Source organism: Quercus suber, unplaced genomic scaffold (genome assembly GCF_002906115.3).
Source record: "Quercus suber isolate HL8 unplaced genomic scaffold, Cork oak 2.0 scaffold_26, whole genome shotgun sequence".
Lineage (NCBI taxonomy): Eukaryota > Viridiplantae > Streptophyta > Magnoliopsida > Fagales > Fagaceae > Quercus > Quercus suber.
This window is the reverse complement of record NW_027069491.1, coordinates 1971447-1994333: the sequence shown is the minus strand read 5'-3', so window position 1 is coordinate 1994333 and position 22887 is coordinate 1971447. Positions and strand designations below refer to the sequence as shown.

The following is a 22887-nucleotide window of genomic DNA, read 5'->3' as shown; positions in this document are numbered from 1 at the left end:
GATTTTCTGCATATTAATGAAATTAGTTCACATTTGAATCAAGTAGCTTGCAGAAATATCTTAAGGACTGTCCTTTTGATTTTTTGCATATTAATGAAATGTAACAAATTTTACTCGTCAAACCTAATAGTCACATGTCTACAATGCTACAGACAACCATTTCTACGCCTAATTTCACAACTTGTTGACTTGTGTAATTGTGAATGGTTGACGAAAAATGATAGGTTACACAAATTAAAAGCGGACAAAAAATGTCAACTACTATAATTGCACAAATCAACAAGTTGTGAAATTAAGTATGAGACTGAGTGTCTCCGAAATTATTCAATCACATATTAAGCAATTCATTACTTTCTTTCTATTTGCGCTGCTGTTTGTTGCTAAAACAAAAGGGAAAAACCTAGTGTACAGACGGAAGTTGGTACAGCCATGAGCGCACGATCGGTCAGAAAACCACACAATAAATCCAGCTAAATGCAGAATATGACCCAAAATAATGAGCGTTTTCCTTTTCTTTTTCGTAACTCCAAATGAGGTTCCTCACTGATGTAATATCAGTGATTTTGAACTAAGTAGTGAACTGTCCAAATCAGCAAATTAGTGGCAAATGGGCACAAAATGAAGTAATGAAAGAGCTGCACCTAACTGGGGAAGACAAATAACATGACCCTAACCTACAATGAAAACGAACACCCAGCTTTAACAAGGATGGATGTGTGTGCATGTTTCTTCCTCTTTGCGATGGGCAGGCTTCAAAGGAACTTGCAAAAAATGGCCACATAAGGTACTGCTTCCTTTAGAAAGCAAAAGCTAAAGATGAATTTGCACATACAACTACAGCTTTCTGGTTCAGTAAAGCAGGATGTGCTTAGCTGTTCTTCAGAATGCTTTGTTCAATACAAACTCTTCTAATACAGTTTATAGGGATACAGATAACATTATATATTTACATGAATATATATCTAACTCTTACTAAGCTTCTTGCATGTGAACAACTGAGTCTGAACTTACAAGCAAAGAGTCGGCAGCTTCTTCCTTTTCTTCAGGCAGATCATCTGAATGCAATTCAGATTGGTTAAGACTCCGCACGAATTTTGTGAATGAAGGAAAATGCTCTGGAGAGAAAAAATACGCTCCCATTCTCTGGTAAATGAACAAGTCCACAACATTGTCGCCCACCAAATTCTTCTTTATCTGCTCAAAGCCACCAGGAGCCCCTGTAGCTGACAAGTTTAGTCCAGAGACCTCAACACCGTGCTTTCTGCAAGCTGTCCTGATCTGGGCAAGTAATAACTCAGGACTTGAGAGAGATTCATGGGGCTGGTGCTCATCTGATAAGTCCATTCCAGGCAACATCAGTTTGCATGAATTCCTTGCAAACATCTCTGTAACTGCTTCATAACCGTCTCTAGTGGCTGTGTTATAGTACCCAGCTGTCAGCTCAGAAGGGTGGGACTGAGTTTTATACCAAGAATGTATTAGTGGGACTTTGCCATATACCGTAGTAGCAGTCTCACTGAAAGTTGAAGATGCAAGAGAGAGGAGACGTTCTCCATGAGATATAAGCTGGTTTGAGTACCAGGAAAGGAAGAAGTCAGCATATGGAGACTCCCATGATCCACCATGGTCCCTGAAAAAGTTGTTCGAGTTGGGTGACTCATCATATGTGGGGGCATCATGAGGACCACCGAGTCCCCAAAGAGGATTTCCATTTGCTTCAGCATGTTGCTTTAGAATGCTAAGCATGTTTTTATCATAACACTGGAATTCTCCAACCCCTGTGATTTTATTACTTTTGACTAGCCTCTGGTGTGAAGGATATCGGAGCTCGCCATCTGGTCCGAGACCCATAGAGATGCCCTAAAAAAGGCAATACAGAACCATTGAAACTGTCAGTACCCAAATAAATAAATAAAAATACAGTGGATGTTAATTAAAGAATTTTGGAAGCAAAATTTCTGACCGTGATTGTGGAGCCCATGAAAGATGAGAAAGAAGACTTAAAGCTCTCACAAAATTCATGGTAGACTTGGACTGGAGTCTTCCCATCAAGCACAGGAAGATCATCGACAGCTAGTGATAAACACTCTTTGTACTGCTGCCCTGCCCGATCATTGAAAAAAATACCGGGTTCAGATTCACCAATCCGGGATACCCACTCAGGGAGTGAAAGTTTGTGTTGTTTGGATGCATGGAAGCAGAGCGAGACATGAAGCTTGAGACCCGCATTCTGAACCATTTCAGCAAGAGCAAGATAGCCTGACCACTCATACTTCCCCATGGCTTCTTTCTCCACTGTTCCCCACCAAACTGGGAGCTCTACACCTTCAACTCCCAACAGCTTCAAAGCTTTTAGGCCAGCTGCAATTGCTCTAGCATGGTTTACTGCATTGCAGTCGGAAATAGAATCCAAAGGAAGCCCAACAAACAATCTTACATTATCACGCTGCAAAGAAATATTCCAAGACAACAAGATGTTAAATTTGGCATCATCAAAAAACACCTGAAGCCAAAAAGACTACGAACTCTCTAAAAATTTGAAATAATTTAAGAATGATAAGTCAATTACATAATTTCCAATCATTTCCCCGAAGCTGTGTAGGTTAGGAGCTTGGGGATAGCATAAGCCAAATCCACAGAAATGACACTCAGACGTAGTGTTAGAATAATGATTAAATAATTGAATTTACCATTTCTGAATAGCTTAAACTCTTGGGACAAATGGCAATTTAACAAATTGAGTCCAAACGCTATATGATACCAATTTATTACACAACACATTTTTATTATTATTGGTAAGTTACACACAAACCCAGTGAGTTTTGAATCCACAACTTTACCCTCTCCAACATATATGATTTCTTAAGGCCTCAAATTGATCATCTAATAAAATTTTGTCATGTGTTGTACTAGCATGATTAACTTTGACCATGGTAATGATATTGAGTCCTTGACATATAAATAATCCAAATCTAACATAACATTTCAAACCATGCAGAAACAATTTGAACCAAAACCCAGATAGCCCAAGAACTCCAATCATATCCTATCCCTTTTACACTCAATTCCCTTTGCAAAAAAAAAAAAATCTGAGCTTTATAATCTCCCACTTAATTAGTTCAATAAACCAACATACATAATTCGACTCATCCAATATAAACAATTCTAATTAAACAAAATATCCAAGTATTTATGTTGCTTTTCCAATCTTAAATTTTCAATCATTTCGAATTAAGACAACAGAAATAAAACAATCCCACTTCAAAAAAAATTCATTCTTTATATATATAGGTTAGGTTCAATTTACACCCAGTATAATTTTAAACAATATTACACCACCCAATAACTTATTATTGAATTCATATTTTGAAAATCTAACTGTTGAATTACATGTTCTATATGTTCTTAATATGCATGCCAATTTTTATGACAATAAGATATAATTTACCATTCAATCTATAATCTCAATTTTTATACATTATTTTAAACTACAAAAACTTGAATTTATACCATTGATTGATGACGTGATTATTGATCTTTTGATCACCTTAAAATTTTACAAGTACGGAGAATATACAAAAATAATATAATCTCACAATAGATTTGTTAAAATTTGCATCAAATTGAAACCAACCCTCTATATATATTAAAATGAGTAAAAAAATCAGTTTTTTTACAGCTTTACTCGATTAAAAGCTAATACAGTAATAAATACACATATATATATATATATAAGAGGAAAAAAAAATTCAGCCATAAAAGAAAATTTTAACAATTTTTTTTTTCTCAGCAACCAAACGTGTAACTATTTAGCAAAAAAAAAAACTTACCGATTTGGATATTCTAGAACGACCCGAAACGGAATCGGATCGGAGCGGTTCAGATTGAATAGCAGCAGTAGCCCTGAGAGTGAATCGGATCCCAGACTTTCTCCAACCGGTGCTCCGACCAAAACAGACCCTGTTCTTCGAAGAAATTACAGCTTTGCCACCCTTCAAATTACAAAACCCAAGCTCCCTGTAAGCCAACTCCGTCTTAACCTGAGAGCTTCCAATCATCGAAACCTCCATATCTCCGAAACTTTCTCAACCCGAAATCACCCATCCGATTTGGATATTCTAGAACGACCCGAAACGGAATCGGATCGGAGCGGTTCAGATTGAATAGCAGCAGTAGCCCTGAGAGTGAATCGGATCCCAGACTTTCTCCAACCGGTGCTCCGACCAAAACAGACCCTGTTCTTCGAAGAAATTACAGCTTTGCCACCCTTCAAATTACAAAACCCAAGCTCCCTGTAAGCCAACTCCGTCTTAACCTGAGAGCTTCCAATCATCGAAACCTCCATATCTCCGAAACTTTCTCAACCCGAAATCACCCAAAAAAAAAAAAAACACACACACACACACAGAGACAGTTTCGGACTCAAATAAATCGGAACCAACTTTTTATATTTTTTTAAAAGAAAATTTGTAATTTGCAATATGAAATATGAAATATATCTCTCAGTTTAGAGTCAGAGATGACAAAGCGAAATGAAAGGAAAAAGTGTTTGTGAATTTTGAGGAAATGAGAGAGCTGGATAGCCTGATATATAGAGATAGACAAGGGACCTGCTGAGTTGCACTTTTTTTTTTATTGCGGAGGGACCAGTTTGGAACTTTTGAAAGTGCTTGAGAAAAATGCTGCCACGTGTTAACTGTGATGTTGCCAAATGGCCCAAATTTATAAGCCACTTATATAATAATTTAATTTAGGTCTGCGGTTAGCGTGTACGCCCTTAGTCACAAATTAATCATTCATTTTGAGAAAGTTTTCATGGGTATTAAAAAAGTTATTAAAACAGTTAATTATTATTATTTTTATTATAAATTTTTTTAAAAAATAATTTATTAATGTATACTCTAAAAGTACCCATTAGTAAATTCCTTTAATTTATTCATTGGGATTTATTATTATTTTACAAACTGTTCTTTATTTTAGGATTAAATATTAATAATTTGTTAGATTCTAGATTAAATAAAGATAAGTTCTATGTTGTCAACGACAAGGAGAGAGAGAGAGATTTTGAACTATCTTATCTATTTTTAATTTTTTAATGAAGGTTATGTTGTTTTCTTTTCTAGGAAGTACTATCTTTTCAATAATTCAAATTTTGAATAAATGAACCACATCTGGTTCATTAACAGGTGCTAGTCGGCACCTGTTAACAAAGTCCGGGTGCCGTACAACACCTTTTAATATAATAATATTTAAAATAAACTATTCACATTTTTTTAGGAATAGGGAAAAAATTGAGTATGTATTAAATGTGTGTTAGTTTATATGAAAAAAAAAGACAAATTATTTTTTAATAAACTACAACTAAAAAGTAAAATTTTATCAATTTTCTATGCATTGAAATTTGTAATAGATCATAAATGAACCACAACTGATTCATTAACAGGTGCTAGCCGACACCTGTTAACAAAGTCTTTCATTAAATATATAATTTTGCTACGAACAACACAATTAATGCATTTTAAGGTTTCAAATTGTTATTGTTTGAAGAATATCCACATAGTATTTAATGAGGACAATTAATGTTTTTAAAAGAAAGAGGATATAAATGGATCATGAATTAAGTAAGAGAGTATTATTATCCTTTATCTTTAATTAAATTCTCTAATTTAAGGCCACGTATAATTTTTGAGAGGATTAAGATTTTCTTTTGGATATCATGAATTAAGTAAGAGAGTAATATTATCTTGTATCTTTAATTAAATTCTCTAATTTAAGGCCACGTATAGTTTTTGAGAGGATTAAAATTTTTTTTTGAGATAAGTGGATAACTTCACATCATGTCCATTTCTTTTGATGTGAGGGATTGGATTTTGTTAGGGTCACAATATTTTCACAATAAATTATAGTTGGTTAATTTTTATTAGTTTTAATTTGAACTTATTACTAAAATTACTTTTTTACCTAACCAAAAACAATATATAACAACCTGCCACTTATGATTTTTTTTTTTTTTACTGAAATGATAAAAGCCACTTATGATTCGTTATGATTATGTTGTGAAAATATTGTGGACATAACATTTCTCTATTAACATAGTAAAATTCAAACTAATAATTTTTTATATATAATTTTAAAATTTTATGTTTGATTTATTCTAAGAATTCTAAACAAAGATTATTAATTCCAAAACTAGTAAATTGCTGATTTCTTTTCTCATTTATTGTTAATTTTTTTTTTACCCTCTTCTTTTTTTAGAATCAAAATCAATTTTACCTTGAATAGCTTAATTGGAAACTTGTTATACGAAACAACATTTAAAGAAGTTAATAAACCAAAATAATCTATTATTAAGTTATCTTCTTTGTAAATATGATTTTAAATTATAGGTCTTAGTATTGGTAGTCGAGGAATTTTGACTTCCTTTGTAGGACAACTCCCCAGGTATCAACCTTTTTTTTTCTATAACCTCTTTTGGAAGAGAATTTATTGTTTAATCTATCTCAACTATAAATAATGTATATTTTCCTTTTTGTTTCTTTGACTAGATCAAACTTTTTGGGAACAAAGTTCACAATCTTTGATGGGCAGCCACCTCATGCAGGTGCCAAGATTACAAAAAGTCGCTCCACTAGGATGGTGAATTCAAAACAAATTTCACCAAGGGTACCTGTTGGCAACTATTCAGTAGCTCACATCTCATATGAACTTAATGTGTTGGGTTCCAGGTAAGAGTAAGCAAATGCAGCTAGTTATAGATATTTTCTGTGCAGGAGGAATGATAGATATTTGATGTTATTAACTACTTTGTTACAAGAGTCAATGTGATTTTCCTCTGTTTTTCCCTCACAATTCTTGCAATTGCATACCTATTTTATGTACCATACAGGGGTCCTAGGAGAATGCAGTGTACCGTGGATGCCATTCCTTCCTCTGCAATTGAACCTGGAGGAGTAGCCCCCACGCAGATGGACTTTTCCCTTGGAAATGTAGACTTCTTTCCCTCAATGCCTTTTCTCCGATCTAAATCAAATCACGTGGAGACTTTCTCATCTGGACCACTGGCCAGTCAGAAAGATGGAGTTCTGGTATTAAAAAACAAGGCTCCCAGGTGGCATGAGCAGCTCCAGTGTTGGTGTTTGAACTTTCATGGACGAGTGACTGTAGCTTCGGTGAAAAACTTTCAATTGGTGGCTTCTCCAGAAAATGGTCCATCTGGACCAGAGCACGAGAAGATCATACTCCAGTTTGGGAAAGTTGGGAAGGACTTGTTTACCATGGATTTCCGGTACCCTATCTCAGCATTCCAGGCATTTGCAATCTGTCTCAGCAGCTTTGACACCAAGATTGCTTGTGAGTGACACTTATGAACAGGTTTGTATCTAATTATTTGAAAGCTGAATTTCCGGAAGTTAATTTAACTGCAAAAAGGCATTATGACAACTCTGCCATTCTCCCTCTTTGTTTTTCTACAAACACGTATATATAAGATAGGCTCCTTGGGCTTACTAGTGAAAGAAACTTCAGAATAATCTGTGTACATTTGTACAAGTTGATGAGTGTGCCTAAATGTTTTTAGTCTTTGAATTTTAGTACATCGTTGGCATGGCATGAAATAGTCTTCCATAAGTCTGAGCTACAAAAGCTATTCAATGTAGTTAGTGCCATTTCAGTTATTCAATTGAAGATTATCACCAGCACAGCCTCCACTTACCCTTCTCTATCCTTCCACTGTCAACCTTGCCAGCTTTTACCATTTCCTGCAAATGACTTGCACACCATAATGCCGTCATCTTGTCCTTGTTAGTGAAATATCTCATGTTTTCCTTGAGTATTCTTGGTCATCTTATTGTTCTTGTTGCTGCGTATGTTAAATTTTCCACATGTTGCTTAAGGCCTTGTATGTGCTTTGATGTATAATATTGATAAAGTTACTTCCTTGATTATTTTTTCCATTGTAAATATCAATAATTTTATACCTATAAAAAAATGCTAATAGTTTTATGGATGAATTAAATTAACGTGTGTTTTCCTTGGACCAGGAGAAGCATGGTTTTAAAGGTCACATATAGCAGGTTGTAATGCAATAAACTTGGAGAAGGTAATTGAAAATGGTTTAACAACATGCATCTTTGGAGAAGAGTCTGGGCCGATTTCTTACTTCATTGGCTGGGATGTAGACCTTGTTGAAAGGCCGTGAGAGTTTATGAAATTAAAAGAAAGTCTTGAATTTGGGAAGCTAGCCACCCAGCAGTCTCTGTATAATTCATCCTGTTTGTGTAAATAGTAGCTTTTTTTGTCTACAGTTTGCCTCCGCTTGTGGTTGCATTGGTATTTAATTTAATCTTTCTGAATTTCATATACTGAATGCAAATATAATTCAATTATTATGATATATTCTTTCTTGGTTTGGGTATTATGGGACTGCAATTTTTTCGAAGTTTGGGTATTACTCCTTTGTTTTTGTTTTTTAATGTTCCGCGGGAAGATACAAACATTAAAGGACCCTAGTGATGATGTTGCAGCCACACCCAACATCTCTTATTGCTATTCAAAATCAAACTTCGAACCAGGTTCTACGGTATAAAATTATATCACATTAGTAGAATATTTGAGATGTGGTAAATATCTTGGGTTTGAGTGAAACAGAAACAGTTCAGTTGGAAAATGAGAGAGTGAGTATTGCTATTCAGAAACTTAGAACCAGTTTTTACCTGTTGAACAAATCTGATCAGACGGTTCTACGGTATAAAATTATATCACATTGGTAGAATATTTGAGGTATGGTAACTCTTTTGGGTTTGAGGGAAATAGAAACAGTTCAGTTGGAAAATGAGAGAGTGAGAGAGACACTGGAAATATTGTTGTTTTAAAGAGGAAAGCAGAAGGACAAGTCGACAACAGTCTCAAAAGACGAATTGAACATATTTGGTGTTTATTAAAAACAAGCTTTCAATTTTACGTTATCTATAGTATATTAACAGACCAAGACACCAATAGGTTTTTTTGTATAGGCAAAGATTGAACTCCAAATTTTTTATTCAATCATAAGAGATTTTACTAGTTGAGCTGACTCAAACCTATTACAGTTTGTTTTTAAACAAAATAAACTAATACAAATAAGCTAATTTGTGGGCTTCAATCACCTACCCGTTGAGTATGCAAGGGGTTTGCTAAATTGGTTCACATTTGAATCAAGTAGGTTGCATAATTATCTTAGGGACAGTCATTTTGATTTTTTGCATATTAATGAAATGTAACAAATTTGTTGGTCAACCTAATAGTCACATGTCAACAATACTATAGACAACCATTTCTATACCTAATTTCACAACTTATTGACTTGTGTGATTGTGAGTGATCAAAGAAAAGTGATAGATCACACAAATTAAAAGTGAGCAAAAAATGTCAATTAATCACAATTGCACAAAATCAACAAGTTGTGAAATTGGGTATGAGATTGAGTATCTCCATATTCAATCACATATTGAACTCTAAATTTCTTATTTAATCATAAAAGACTTTACCAGTTGAGTTAACTCAAATCCACTATGGTTTGTTTTTAAACAAAATAAACTAATACAAATAAGCTTATTTGTGGGCTTTAATCACCTACCTATTGAGTACGCAAGGGGTTTGCAAAATTAGTCCACATTTGAATCAAGTAGCTTGCAAAATTATCTTAGAAACGGTCCTTTTGATTTTCTGCATATTAATGAAATTAGTTCACATTTGAATCAAGTAGCTTGCAGAATTATTTTAGGAACGGTCCTTTTGATTTTCTGCATATTAATGAAATTAGTTCACATTTGAATCAAGTAGCTTGCAGAATTATTTTAGGAACGGTCCTTTTGATTTTCTGCATATTAATGAAATTAGTCCACATTTGAATCAAGTAGCTTGCAAAATTATCTTAAGGACTGTCCTTTTGATTTTCTGCATATTAATGAAATGTAACAAATTTTACTCGTCAAACCTAATAGTCACATGTCTACAGTGCTACAGACAACCATTTTTACGCCTAATTTCACAACTTGTTGACTTGTGCGATTGTGAGTGATCGACGAAAAATGATAGGTTACACAAATTAAAAGCGGACAAAAAATGTCAATTACTCACAATTGCACAAATCAACAAGTTGTGAAATTAAGTATGAGACATAGTGTCTCCAAAATTATTCAATCACATATTAAGCAATTCATTACTTTCTTTCTATTTGCGCTGCTGTTTGTTGCTAAAACAAAAGCGGAAAACCTAGTGTACGGACGGAAGTTGGTACAGCCATGAGCACACGGTCGGTCAGAAAACCACACAATAAATCCAGCTAAATGCACAATATGACCCAAAATAATGAGCGTTTTCCTTTTCTTTTTCGTAACTCCAAATGAGGTTCCTCACTGATGTAATATCAGTGATTTTGAACTTAGTAGTGAACTGTCCAAATCAGCAAATTAGCGGCAAATGGGCACAAAATGAAGTAATGAAAGAGCTGCACCTAACTGGGGAAGACAAATAACATGACCCTAACCTACAATGAAAACGAACACCCAGCTTTAATAAGGATGGATGTGTGTGCATGTTTCTTCCTCTTTGCGATGGGCAGGCTTCAAAGGAACTTGCACAAAATGGCCACATAAGGTACTGCTTCCTTTAGAAAGCAAAAGCTAAAGATGAATTTGCACATACAACTACAGCTTTCTGGTTCAGCAAAGCAGGACGTGCTTAGCTGTTCTTCAGAATGCTTTGTTCAATACAACCTCTTCTAATACAATTTATAGGGATACAGATAACATTATATATTTACATGAATATATATCTAACTCTTACTAAGCTTCTTGCATGTGAACAACTGAGTCTGAACTTACAAGCAAAGAGTCGGCAGCTTCTTCCTTTTCTTCAGGCAGATCATCTGAATGCAATTCAGATTGGTTAAGACTCCGCACGAATTTTGTGAATGAAGGAAAATGCTCTGGAGAGAAAAAATACGCTCCCATTCTCTGGTAAATGAACAAGTCCACAACATTGTCGCCCACCAAATTCTTCTTTATCTGCTCAAAGCCACCAGGAGCCCCTGTAGCTGACGAGTTTAGTCCAGAGACCTCAACACCGTGCTTTCTGCAAGCTGACCTGATCTGGGCAAGTAATAACTCAGGACTTGAGAGAGATTCATGGGGCTGGTGCTCATCTGATAAGTCCATTCCAGGCAACATCAATTTGCATGAATTCCTTGCAAACATCTCTGTAACTGCTTCATAACCGTCTCTAGTGGCTGTGTTATAGTACCCAGCTGTCAGCTCAGAAGGGTGGGACTGAGTTTTATACCAAGAATGTATTAGTGGGACTTTGCCATATACCGTAGTAGCAGTCTCACTGAAAGTTGAAGATGCAAGAGAGAGGAGACGTTCTCCATGAGATATAAGCTGGTTTGAGTACCAGGAAAGGAAGAAGTCAGCATATGGAGACTCCCATGATCCACCATGGTCCCTGAAAAAGTTGTTCGAGTTGGGTGACTCATCATAAGTGGGGGCATCATGAGGACCACCGAGTCCCCAAAGAGGATTTCCATTTGCTTCAGCATGTTGCTTTAGAATGCTAAGCATGTTTTTATCATAACACTGGAATTCTCCAACCCCTGTGATTTTATTACTTTTGACTAGCCTCTGGTGTGAAGGATATCGGAGCTCGCCATCTGGTCCGAGACCCATAGAGATGCCCTAAAAAAAGCAATACAGAACCATTGAAACTGTCAGTACCCAAATAAATAAATAAATAAAAATACAGTGGATGTTAATTAAAGAATTTTGGAAGCAAAATTTCTTACCGTGATTGTAGAGCCCATGAAAGATGAGAAAGAAGACTTAAAGCTCTCACAAAATTCATGGTAGACTTGGACTGGAGTCTTCCCATCAAGCACAGGAAGATCATCGACAGCTAGTGATAAACACTCTTTGTACTGCTGCCCTGCCCGATCATTGAAAAAAATACCGGGTTCAGATTCACCAATCCGGGATACCCACTCAGGGAGTGAAATTTTGTGTTGTTTGGATGCATGGAAGCAGAGCGAGACATGAAGCTTGAGACCCGCATTCTGAACCATTTCAGCAAGAGCAAGATAGCCTGACCACTCATACTTCCCCATGGCTTCTTTCTCCACTGTTCCCCACCAAACTGGGAGCTCTACACCTTCAACTCCCAACAGCTTCAAAGCTTTTAGGCCAGCTGCAATTGCTCTAGCATGGTTTACTGCATTGCAGTCGGAAATAGAATCCAAAGGAAGCCCAACAAACAATCTTACATTATCACGCTGCAAAGAAATATTCCAAGACAACAAGATGTTAAATTTGGCATCATCAAAAAACATCTGAAGCCAAAAAGACTACGAACTCTCTAAAAATTTGAAATAATTTAAGAATGATAAGTCAATTACATAATTTCCAATCATTTCCCCGAAGCTGTGTAGGTTAGGAGCTTGGGGATAGCATAAGCCAAATCCACAGAAATGACACTCAGACGTAGTGTTAGAATAATGATTAAATAATTGAATTTACCATTTCTGAATAGCTTAAACTCTTGGGACAAATGGCAATTTAACAAATTGAGTCCAAACGCTATATGATACCAATTTATTACACAACACATTTTTATTATTATTGGTAAGTTACACACAAACCCAGTGAGTTTTGAATCCACAACTTTACCCTCTCCAACATATATGATTTCTTAAGGCCTCAAATTGATCATCTAATAAAATTTTGTCATGTGTTGTACTAGCATGATTAACTTTGACCATGGTAATGATATTGAGTCCTTGACATATAAATAATCCAAATCTAACATAACATTTCAAACCATGCAGAAACAATTTGAACCAAAACCCAGATAGCCCAAGAACTCCAATCATATCCTATCCCTTTTACATTTTGTGTTGTTTGGATGCATGGAAGCAGAGCGAGACATGAAGCTTGAGACCCGCATTCTGAACCATTTCAGCAAGAGCAAGATAGCCTGACCACTCATACTTCCCCATGGCTTCTTTCTCCACTGTTCCCCACCAAACTGGGAGCTCTACACCTTCAACTCCCAACAGCTTCAAAGCTTTTAGGCCAGCTGCAATTGCTCTAGCATGGTTTACTGCATTGCAGTCGGAAATAGAATCCAAAGGAAGCCCAACAAACAATCTTACATTATCACGCTGCAAAGAAATATTCCAAGACAACAAGATGTTAAATTTGGCATCATCAAAAAACATCTGAAGCCAAAAAGACTACGAACTCTCTAAAAATTTGAAATAATTTAAGAATGATAAGTCAATTACATAATTTCCAATCATTTCCCCGAAGCTGTGTAGGTTAGGAGCTTGGGGATAGCATAAGCCAAATCCACAGAAATGACACTCAGACGTAGCGTTAGAATAATGATTAAATAATTGAATTTACCATTTCTGAATAGCTAAAACTCTTGGGACAAATGGCAATTTAACAAATTGAGTCCAAACGCTATATGATACCAATTTATTACCCAACACATTTTTATTATTATTGGTAAGTTACACACAAACCCAGTGAGTTTTGAATCCACGACTTTACCCTCTCCAACATATATGATTTCTTAAGGCCTCAAATTGATCATCTAATAAAATTTTGTCATATGTTGTACTAGCATGATTAACTTTGACCATGGTAATGATATTGAGTCCTTGACATATAAATAATCCAAATCTAACATAACATTTCAAACCATGCAGAAACAATTTGAACCAAAACCCAGATAGCCCAAGAACTCCAATCATATCCTATCCCTTTTACATTCAATTCCCTCTGCAAAAAAAAAAATCTGAGCTTTATAATCTCCCACTTAATTAGTTCAATAAACCAACATACATAATTTGACTCATCCAATATAAACCAATTCTAATTAAACAAAATATCCAAGTATTTATGTTGCTTTTCCAATCTTAAATTTTCAATCATTTCGAATTAAGACAACAGAAATAAAACAATCCCACTTCAAAAAAAATTCATTCTTTATATATATATATATAGGTCAGGTTCAATTTACACCTGTTATAATTTTAAACAATATTACAGCACTTAATAATTTATTATTGAATTCATATTTTGAAAATCTAACCGTGTTTTATATGTTCTTTATATGCATGCCAATTTTCATGACAATCAGATATAATTTACCATTCAATCTATAAACTCAATTTTTATACATTATTTTAAACTACAAAAACTTAAATTTATAACATTAATTGATGACATGATTATTGATCTTTTGATCACCTTAAAATTTTACAAGTGTGAAGAATATACAAAAATAATATAATCTCACAATAGATTTGTTAAAATTTGCATCAAATTGAAACCAACCCTCTATATATATTAAAAAATGAGTAAAAAAATCAGTTTTTTTACAGCTTTACTCGATTAAAAGCTAATACAGTAATAAATACATACATACATACATATATATATATATATATATAAAAGAGGAAAAAAAAAATTCAGCCATAAAAGAAAATTTTAACAATTTTTTTTTTCTCAGCAACCAAACGTGTAACTATTTAGCAAAAAAAAAACTTACCGATTTGGATATTCTAGAACGACCCGAAACGGAATCGGATCGGAGCGGTTCAGATTGAATAGCAGCAGTAGCCCTGAGAGTGAATCGGATCCCAGACTTTCTCCAACCGGTGCTCCGACCAAAACAGACCCTGTTCTTCGAAGAAATTACAGCTTTGCCACCCTTCAAATTACAAAACCCAAGCTCCCTGTAAGCCAACTCCGTCTTAACCTGAGAGCTTCCAATCATCGAAACCTCCATATCTCCGAAACTTTCTCAACCCGAAATCACCCAAAAAAAAAAAAAACACACACACACAGTTTCGGACTCAAATAAATCGGAACCAACTTTTTATATTTTTTAAAAAGAAAATTTGTAATTTGCAATATGAAATATGAAATATATCTCTCAGTTTAGAGTCAGAGATAACAAAGCGAAATGAAAGGAAAAAGTGTTTGTGAATTTTGACGAAATGAGAGAGCTGGATAGCCTGATATATAGAGATAGACAAGGGACCTGCTGAGATGCACTTTTTTTTTAATTGCGGAGGGACCAGTTTGGAACTTTTGAAAGTGCTTGAGAAAAATGCTGCCACGTGTTAACTGTGATGTTGCCAAATGGCCCAAATTTATAAGCCACTTATAATAATTTAATTTAGGTCTGCGGTTAGTGTGTGCGCCCTTAGTCACAAATTAATCATTTATTTTGAGAAAATTTTTATAGGGCATTGAAAAAGTTGTAAAAACAGTTAATTATTTTTTTTTTTTTATAAATTTTTTTTTTAAAATAGTTTATTAATATATACTCTAGAAGCATACATTAGCAAATCCCTTTAATTTAGTCATTGGGATTTATTATTATTCTACAAACTATTCTTTATTTTAGGATTAATTATTAATAAGTTGTTAGATTCTAGATTAAATAAAGATAAGTGCTATGTTGTCAACGACAAGGAGAGAGAGAGATTTTGAGCTATCTTATCAATTTTTAATTTTTTAATGAAGTTTATGTTGTTTTCTTTTCTAGGAAGTACTATCTTTTCAATAATTCAAATTTTGAATAAATGAACCACATTTGGTTCATTAACAGGTGCTAGTCGGCACTTGTTAACAAAGTTCGGGTGCCGTACAACACCTTTTAATATAATAAAATTTAAAATAAATTATTTACATTTTTTTAGGAATAGGGAAAAAACTAAGTATGTATTAAATGTGTGTTAGTTTATATGAAAAAAAAAAATCAAATTATTTTTTAATAAACTACAACTAAAAAGTAAAATTTTGTCAATTTTCTATGCATTGAAATTTGTAATAGATCATAAATGAATCACAACTGATTCATTAACAGGTGCTAGCCGACACCTGTTAACAAAGTCTTTCGTTAAATATATAATTTTTCTACAAACAACACAATTAATGCATTTTAAGGTTTCAAATTGTTATTGTTTGAAGAATATCCACATAGTATTTAATGAGGACAATTAATGTTTTTAAAAGAAAGAGGATAATAAATGGATCATGAATTAAGTAAGAGAGTATTATTATCCTTTATCTTTAATTAAATTCTCTAATTTAAGGCCACGTATAATTTTTGAGAGGATTAAGATTTTCTTTTGGATATCATGAATTAAGTAAGAGAGTAATATTATCCTGTATCTTTAATTAAATTCTCTAATTTAAGGCCACGTATAGTTTTTGAGAGGATTAAAATTTTTTTTTGGGATAAGTGGATAACTTCACATCATGTCCATTTCTTTTGATGAGAGGGATTGGATTTTGTTAGGTTTACAATATTTTCATAATAAATTATAGTTGGTTAATTGTTATTAGTTTTAATTTGAACTTATTACTAAAATTACTTTTTTACCTAACCAATAACAATATATAACAACCTGCCACTTATGATTTTTTTATTTTTTATTTTTTTATTGAAATGATAAAAGCCACTTATGATTTGTTATGAGTATGTTGTGAAAATATTGTGGACATAACATTTCTCTATTAACATAGTAAAATTCAAACTAATAATTTTTTATATATAATTTTAAAATTTTATGTTTGATTTATTCTAAGAATTCTAAACAAAGATTATTAATTCCAAAACTAGTAAATTGCTGATTTCTTTTCTCATTTATTGTTAATTTTTTTTTTACCCTCTTCTTTTTTTAGAATCAAAATCAATTTTACCTTGAATAGCTTAATTGGAAACTTGTTATACGAAACAACATTTAAAGAAGTTAATAAACCAAAATAATCTATTATTAAGTTATCTTCTTTNAGAATGTATGCTCCCCTGATAAACTTAAGAAAATTGAAGTGTATTAATGACAAAATGACACTTAAGCACATTGTAGATATTTTTTTTTTGAAAACAAACACACACACAAAGGAAAGGAAAAAGTCTTAACACAAAAGCACACTACAACTCCACTCAAAAGCCATGAAACTATTATAGATTTGAATGTATACTTAAGTGTATCTTTAGACTTACTAAGAAAAAAAATTCATTTAAGGTGTGTTTGGATACTGCTTATTGTTAAAACTGAAAAACTGAAAACACTGTAGCAAAATAATTTTAAATGTGTGAATAGTGCCATGTGACCTATTTTAATGAAATTTTTGTTGAAAAAAGAAGTTTGTGGATCCTGTGAACAGTGCCACAGGACCCACTTGGAAAGCATAAACACTCTTCTAAAAAAATTTAAAAAAAAAAAAAAGAGAAAAAAAGAAAACGTGAAATGCAGAAACGTGGCAGCTATCCAAACGGATACTTAATGTCCATTTGGAAATAATTTATATACGGTATGTAGTTTTTTGTTGTTGAAAGTACCATAGATAAAAACTTAAGGTGTGTTTAGATACTGTTTATTTTACTGAAAACTCTATAACAAAATAATTTTTAAATGTGTGAATGGTGTCATGAGACCAATTTTTAATGAAAATTTTGTTTAAAAAAGAAGTTTGTGAGTCCCGTGAACAATGCACCGGACCCACTGAACAGTGCCCAGAGCTAGAGAAACGCGCTTCAAAAAAAAAAAACGTAGACACTGGATGCTGATAAGCTGAATCCAAATGTATTTATACTACTATTTAATCTATACTACTACTTAAGGGGCTTCCCTTGTTTGGATTCCTCATTTTTTATGCCTAAAATACCCTCATCATACCCACTTACAAGTTTTCAACTACTAGAGATAAATATGTAAATTAAAACTCTTACACTTTAAGACCCATAAACTCACATACGCTTTGTAGTTTCTATCTCACTTTCTATCTCTCATTCTTCTTCAAATTGAAGACATTTACTTTAGTTCTACATCCTCCTTTCTTTTCCTTTAGATTAAAGACATTTACTGTCAAAAGCTCCAACAAATTTTCAGGTTCTATCTATTGCAAGTTCTTCTTTTCTTTTGTTTATGATTGACTTTCTTTGAGTTTTACTTTTTTTTTTCTTTTTTATGTGTATCACGTTAACTCTCTTTTTCTTTTTCTTTTTTTATATGCAATTTTGAAATGAATAGTTCCTTCATATACTCTACCACTGTACTTCTTAATGAATTGTAATTTCATGTTGTAGGTATTGTGAATTTGTGATCCAAACACAAGGCTGCTTTATGCTACAAAAGAAGCATTTAAAATCATTCGTGAATAGTTAAATAGTATGACTTTTCTTACCTCCTTTAGTAGCCTTTGTTTACATTTTATTTAAAATTTTTGAATTGAAATAAAAATAGTTACCATAATCCCAGGCTCCCAGCAGTTGGTTTCAAGTTTCAACGTTCAAACTTCAAAATTACCCAACTTTGAAAACAAGGAAAAAGAAAATAAAAAGCAACCATATATTCTAGTACGTTCTGGGTTACTTTCTTTTTTTGGCTCACGGTTTTTGGGTTTCTTGCTGCAACTGAACAAGGTCAATTTTTGTTTTCTTTAATTTCCATCCTGCAGTTCTACTATTTGGTTGATATATTGCTTATATGTATATTGATTCTTATTATCATGCAAAACCGTGAGAGCTTGGCTCCCCAAAGCGAACAAAGCCTTCTAAGGTGAGACTCTGAGCTAAGTATTACAAGCAAGCTATTGGTCCTTCGGCAAAAATGGTCTCCACAATTATAATTTGAAATTACTACATTTTCTAATCACAAAAAAAAATCTAGGAGTGTGATGAAAAATAATTTCTCCACACATGATACTCATCACACTCCTAGATTTTTTTTGTAATTAGAAAATATAGTAATCCCAAATTATAATAAATGCTCTAAATTAACTCTTACCAAAAAAATAGAAGAGCCTTTGAGCACGCGCGTGAGAGCGGGCTCAGAGGTGCTCAGAGGCTAGTACTAAATAAAATTAGCGGATTGATATTTTTATGAAAATAATATAACAAATAATCAGAGACCTAACATTTATCTTATAATCTAATCCCAAACACTTTAAAGGACAATTCATTTTTCATTCAAGTTATGTTGCACCTGGAACATATGAGTCAAAAATGTTTGGCCTCGGAAATGAGAAGGGTAAACTATTTGTAGTTTATTAAAAAAAAAAAAAAATTCTAAGGTCCACCATGAACTTTCAAATATCCCAGTCTTCATCAATTCTCTAAATGATCTTTTAACACTCTGCATTTTCGGTGGTATGCCCCTTATCTCTATGGTAAGTATAATACAAGTTCTGATTTCTCCTCGACGGTCCTCCCCATCCTAATTGGCCACCGAAAATATGGCTCATTTTAACGATCCACGATCCTATGCACCGGACTCCTTGAATGTCACATTCATTCCTCCCACCTGTGCACCGGCTCCTGAATCCTCAAATCCTTATGAAGCCTTAATGAAAACCCCCTTGCGCAGTTGGATTATATTCGGAGCCTTACCCTTATTCTGTGCCGGTCATCCTCTAATCTTATATTCTTCAATACACCTCATCAACTGCCTTATATCATCAGATTGGTCTCCTAGTCAACAGTCTCGCAATTCGGAATCCTCAGGCAATCCCAACCGAAAGTATCTTGTGCTATTTTTTCATTGCCTCCGTCAATCTCGTTGTACAGCTCCAATACCGATTAGTGTAGCCACAGGAAGTTTCCCCAACTCCCATTTTCATTGATAGCTAATGCACCCACAGGCTTCGAAATAAGGCTGCAAGTCATGAATCAGGACGCCAAACTCTTGAATCAACTCGGCAAAACTATGAATTAAGCCTTTCCTTAATCCATTGAACCACCTCAAGGAGTGGGCCCAAGACTCGAGGAAATACCTTACACATTAGTGCATCATTATAGAGTAGCAAGGACATCATCTGAATATAATGGCTTACGTGTTCTACCAAGTCAGTTTTCCCATCGTAAGAGTTGAACAATGGTCACGTAAATCTGACTCAACATAGGGGCCCGTTCAATGTCCCTGAGAATGGCAATCAAGAAGCTCAGCGTAATGCACAGCTTATGGCTCGATAGCAACATTTTAGGGTTGTCGCTCCTCTGGGGAAACCAAGTCCAGTCTGCCTATTCTCGGAACGATGGGAACCAGATCGATAGAACCCTACTCCATAGCGACCTCCCACACTTGTCGACCCCTCTTTACATTACTCGTGGGCTCTCCTCTAACATGTACCTCTTGCTTCCAACTCCAAATCCCTTACCAACCTTTGCAAATGTTCTAGTTCCTCGTCCATCAGTTCAAGTGCCTCGTCCCTCCTGTCAAAATAATTGCGCCCCAAAGCATCGAACATTGTCTGGTACGTTTGAAAAGACCCTTCTCCAAGGCCAGACTGTCCTTCCTCCTGCTCATACTCCCTATCTTCATGACCCTTCTGCCTTCTTTCTCGCCAAGTGGATCCCCGAGATGACCTCCCAGAGCCACTTTCAACATAACTCCCTGATTGAACTTCAGACATTTTTCCATGCACGTCTTGGCAAAACCACAACTTCGTAGGAAATCCCCATAGATGGCGCCAATTGTGCCCCCCTAAATATAGTCAAAAGGCTCAATTATACTTGGCTCACAACTTATTTATATTGTGGGCTTTGGGTTTCTACTATGGGTAGTCCCTTTGCTTGGAGACCTAATTACACACTCTTGTTTTCAAACCTCTCTCTCTTTCCTCAAGAATTACCCTTTTCTCTTGATATGGCTACTCTCTCTCTTTCCCTTTTATGTTTTTTTCTCTAGCAATGCCAACCCCTAACCTCTCACCCTATCCTCCCTTTTATACTGGAGGTAAGTGGAGATGTTATGATTATTTTTTGATCTCACTCATGTGATGGGGTCCAATTATCGCTTCTAAGTGGAGGTACCGTTGGGAACATGGTAATGCATTGGAACTGGTTCTGCCACCAAAAGATGTTTCGGAAATACTCCCCAAGGCAATACGGACCAATGAGACCTTGTACCTGAGCAATCACACTTCCACCAAGTTAGAGTTATCGGAGGGGCTCCTTTTAACGTTCAAGACATAATGGCCTCATTATGGTTTTGGGGCTAAACGGGCTTCAAGGTGCGTTCAGATCGAGGTCATTGATCCAATGGGATAGGGTCAGGTTGTATCTCAAGGCTCAGGGCCCAAGGCCCAACGGCCTAAGGCCCTCCCCCATATTGCCACAAGGCTAGGGTCCAAGGCCCACTGGGCCCAAAGCCCTGCCCCGTATAGGTTCAAATTAGTATTAATAACAATTAACCACTTATAATTTGTTGTGAAGATATTGTGAAGTAACAAATCCAATATCTCGCATCAAAGAAATGGTCATGATGTGAAGTTATCCACTTGTCCAGAAAATCTTAATCCTCTCAAAAATGATACATGTCCTTAAATTAGAGAATTTAATTAAAAATAAAGGATAGTATTACTCTCTTACTTAATTCATGATCCATTTATTATCCTCTTTCTTTTAGAAACATTTATTGTCTCGTTAAATACTATGTGGATATTCTTCCAACAATAACAATTTGAAACCTTAAAATACATTAATTGTGTTGTTTGCAGCAAAATTATGGGCTGTTTGGTAGTGTAACTAGAATAACAGTTTTCATTATTTAAATAACATTATATGTATTTTCACACACTTTTCACTCACACGAATTTCTAAAAAATACAAACAACGTTACCAAACACCCCTATATATTTAACAAATTCTAAATTTGAATTATTGAAAAGATAGTACTTCCTAGAAAACAACATAAACTTCATTAAAAAAACAAAAAAAACAAAAATTAAAATGGATAAGATAGTTCAAAATCTCTCTCTCTCTCTCTCTCTCTCTCTCTCTCTCTCTCTCTCTCTCTCTCTCTCTCCCTCTTGTCGTTGACAACATTAGCTAGGGGTGTGCATGGGTCGGTTGGTTAGGTTGATGTGATTTTTTTACCCAACCCACCATGATGGGTCAAAAAAAAATTTAACTTAACCCAACCCATCACATAAATCCAACCCAACCCACATGGGTTGGGTTGGGTAGGTTGAACCCATGGGTTGGACAATTTTTTTTATTACTATTATTATTAATTGAGCATAAAAAAAAAATAAAATCACACTTACCACCTGAGTTGATAAACAAAATATAAATGAACTAGTATTCTAATTCACTTATAAACAAAATATTCATGAGTTCCTAACTCAGTTATAAACAAAATATATCTAAAATTTTTAAATTTTTTATTAATTATATAATATATTTAAATATATATTAAAAGAACTAATAGGTTTTATATTATATATGATAGTAGGAATTGAGGAAGTGCTATACAACTGGTTTTTTTTTTTAAATTATTAAATATGTAATATATTTTAAACATATATTAAAATATGGGTGGGTAGGATCAGGTTTGGCGGGTTTATAATTTTATGGCTCAAACCCAACCCAACTCGCTATAAAAAAAAAAAAAAAATCATTTTTGTAACCCAACCAAACTCACCAGGCCTTAAAAACCAACCCAACCCGGTTGTTAGGTCGGGTCGGGTCAGTTTGACAGGTCGGCGAGTTTTCTACACTTCTCTAAGCATAGCACATAGCTTTATTTAATCCAAAATCTAACAACCTATTAATATTTAGCTTGGATTGCATGTTTCCAGCATACAATCCAGCGTTTGCATTTTTGGCTAAATCCACGGCAGTGGACCTGAGTCAGCATGCACCTACCAGCCTATGTGTGAACACCACGTGTAGGCCAATCCAAAACCGCCATTGATCATTGATTTTTTGAATAAAAATAAAATATGAAAATGGGGTGTCGTGGCATGAGGTGGCTGCTAACTTTCCACGTCAACTACCGAGACACGTTCTTCCATATCCACATGAACATGATTACCCGCAAATAGGTGGTTT

The 22887-nt window shown here is 34.5% G+C and overlaps 3 protein-coding genes across 3 annotated transcripts; 1 reads left to right on the top strand and 2 right to left on the bottom strand.

Annotated features, from left to right (window-relative positions):
- Window positions 1-484: 484 nt before the first annotated feature.
- On the bottom strand, window positions 485-4102 carry LOC111987708 (inactive beta-amylase 9). The gene is made up of 3 exons (XM_065768519.1): window positions 3831-4102; window positions 1964-2446; window positions 485-1860 (listed from the first exon to the last, which is right to left on the bottom strand). The coding sequence occupies exons 1-3, from the start codon at window positions 4068-4070 to the stop codon at window positions 973-975; spliced, it is 1611 nt and encodes a 536-aa protein (XP_065624591.1). The 5' UTR covers window positions 4071-4102; the 3' UTR covers window positions 485-972.
- A 2403-nt stretch (window positions 4103-6505) lies between these two features.
- Window positions 6506-8413, top strand: LOC136065386 (tubby-like F-box protein 3). Its single transcript, XM_065768514.1, has 3 exons — window positions 6506-6725; window positions 6887-7371; window positions 8040-8413. Exons 1-2 carry the CDS (start codon window positions 6514-6516, stop codon window positions 7356-7358), a joined length of 684 nt encoding a protein of 227 aa, XP_065624586.1. The 5' UTR covers window positions 6506-6513; the 3' UTR covers window positions 7359-7371; window positions 8040-8413.
- A 2210-nt stretch (window positions 8414-10623) lies between these two features.
- LOC112028225 (inactive beta-amylase 9) lies at window positions 10624-15035 on the bottom strand. Its single transcript, XM_065768505.1, has 3 exons — window positions 14587-15035; window positions 11819-12301; window positions 10624-11711 (listed from the first exon to the last, which is right to left on the bottom strand). Exons 1-3 carry the CDS (start codon window positions 14824-14826, stop codon window positions 10824-10826), a joined length of 1611 nt encoding a protein of 536 aa, XP_065624577.1. The 5' UTR covers window positions 14827-15035; the 3' UTR covers window positions 10624-10823.
- Window positions 15036-22887: the final 7852 nt, after the last annotated feature.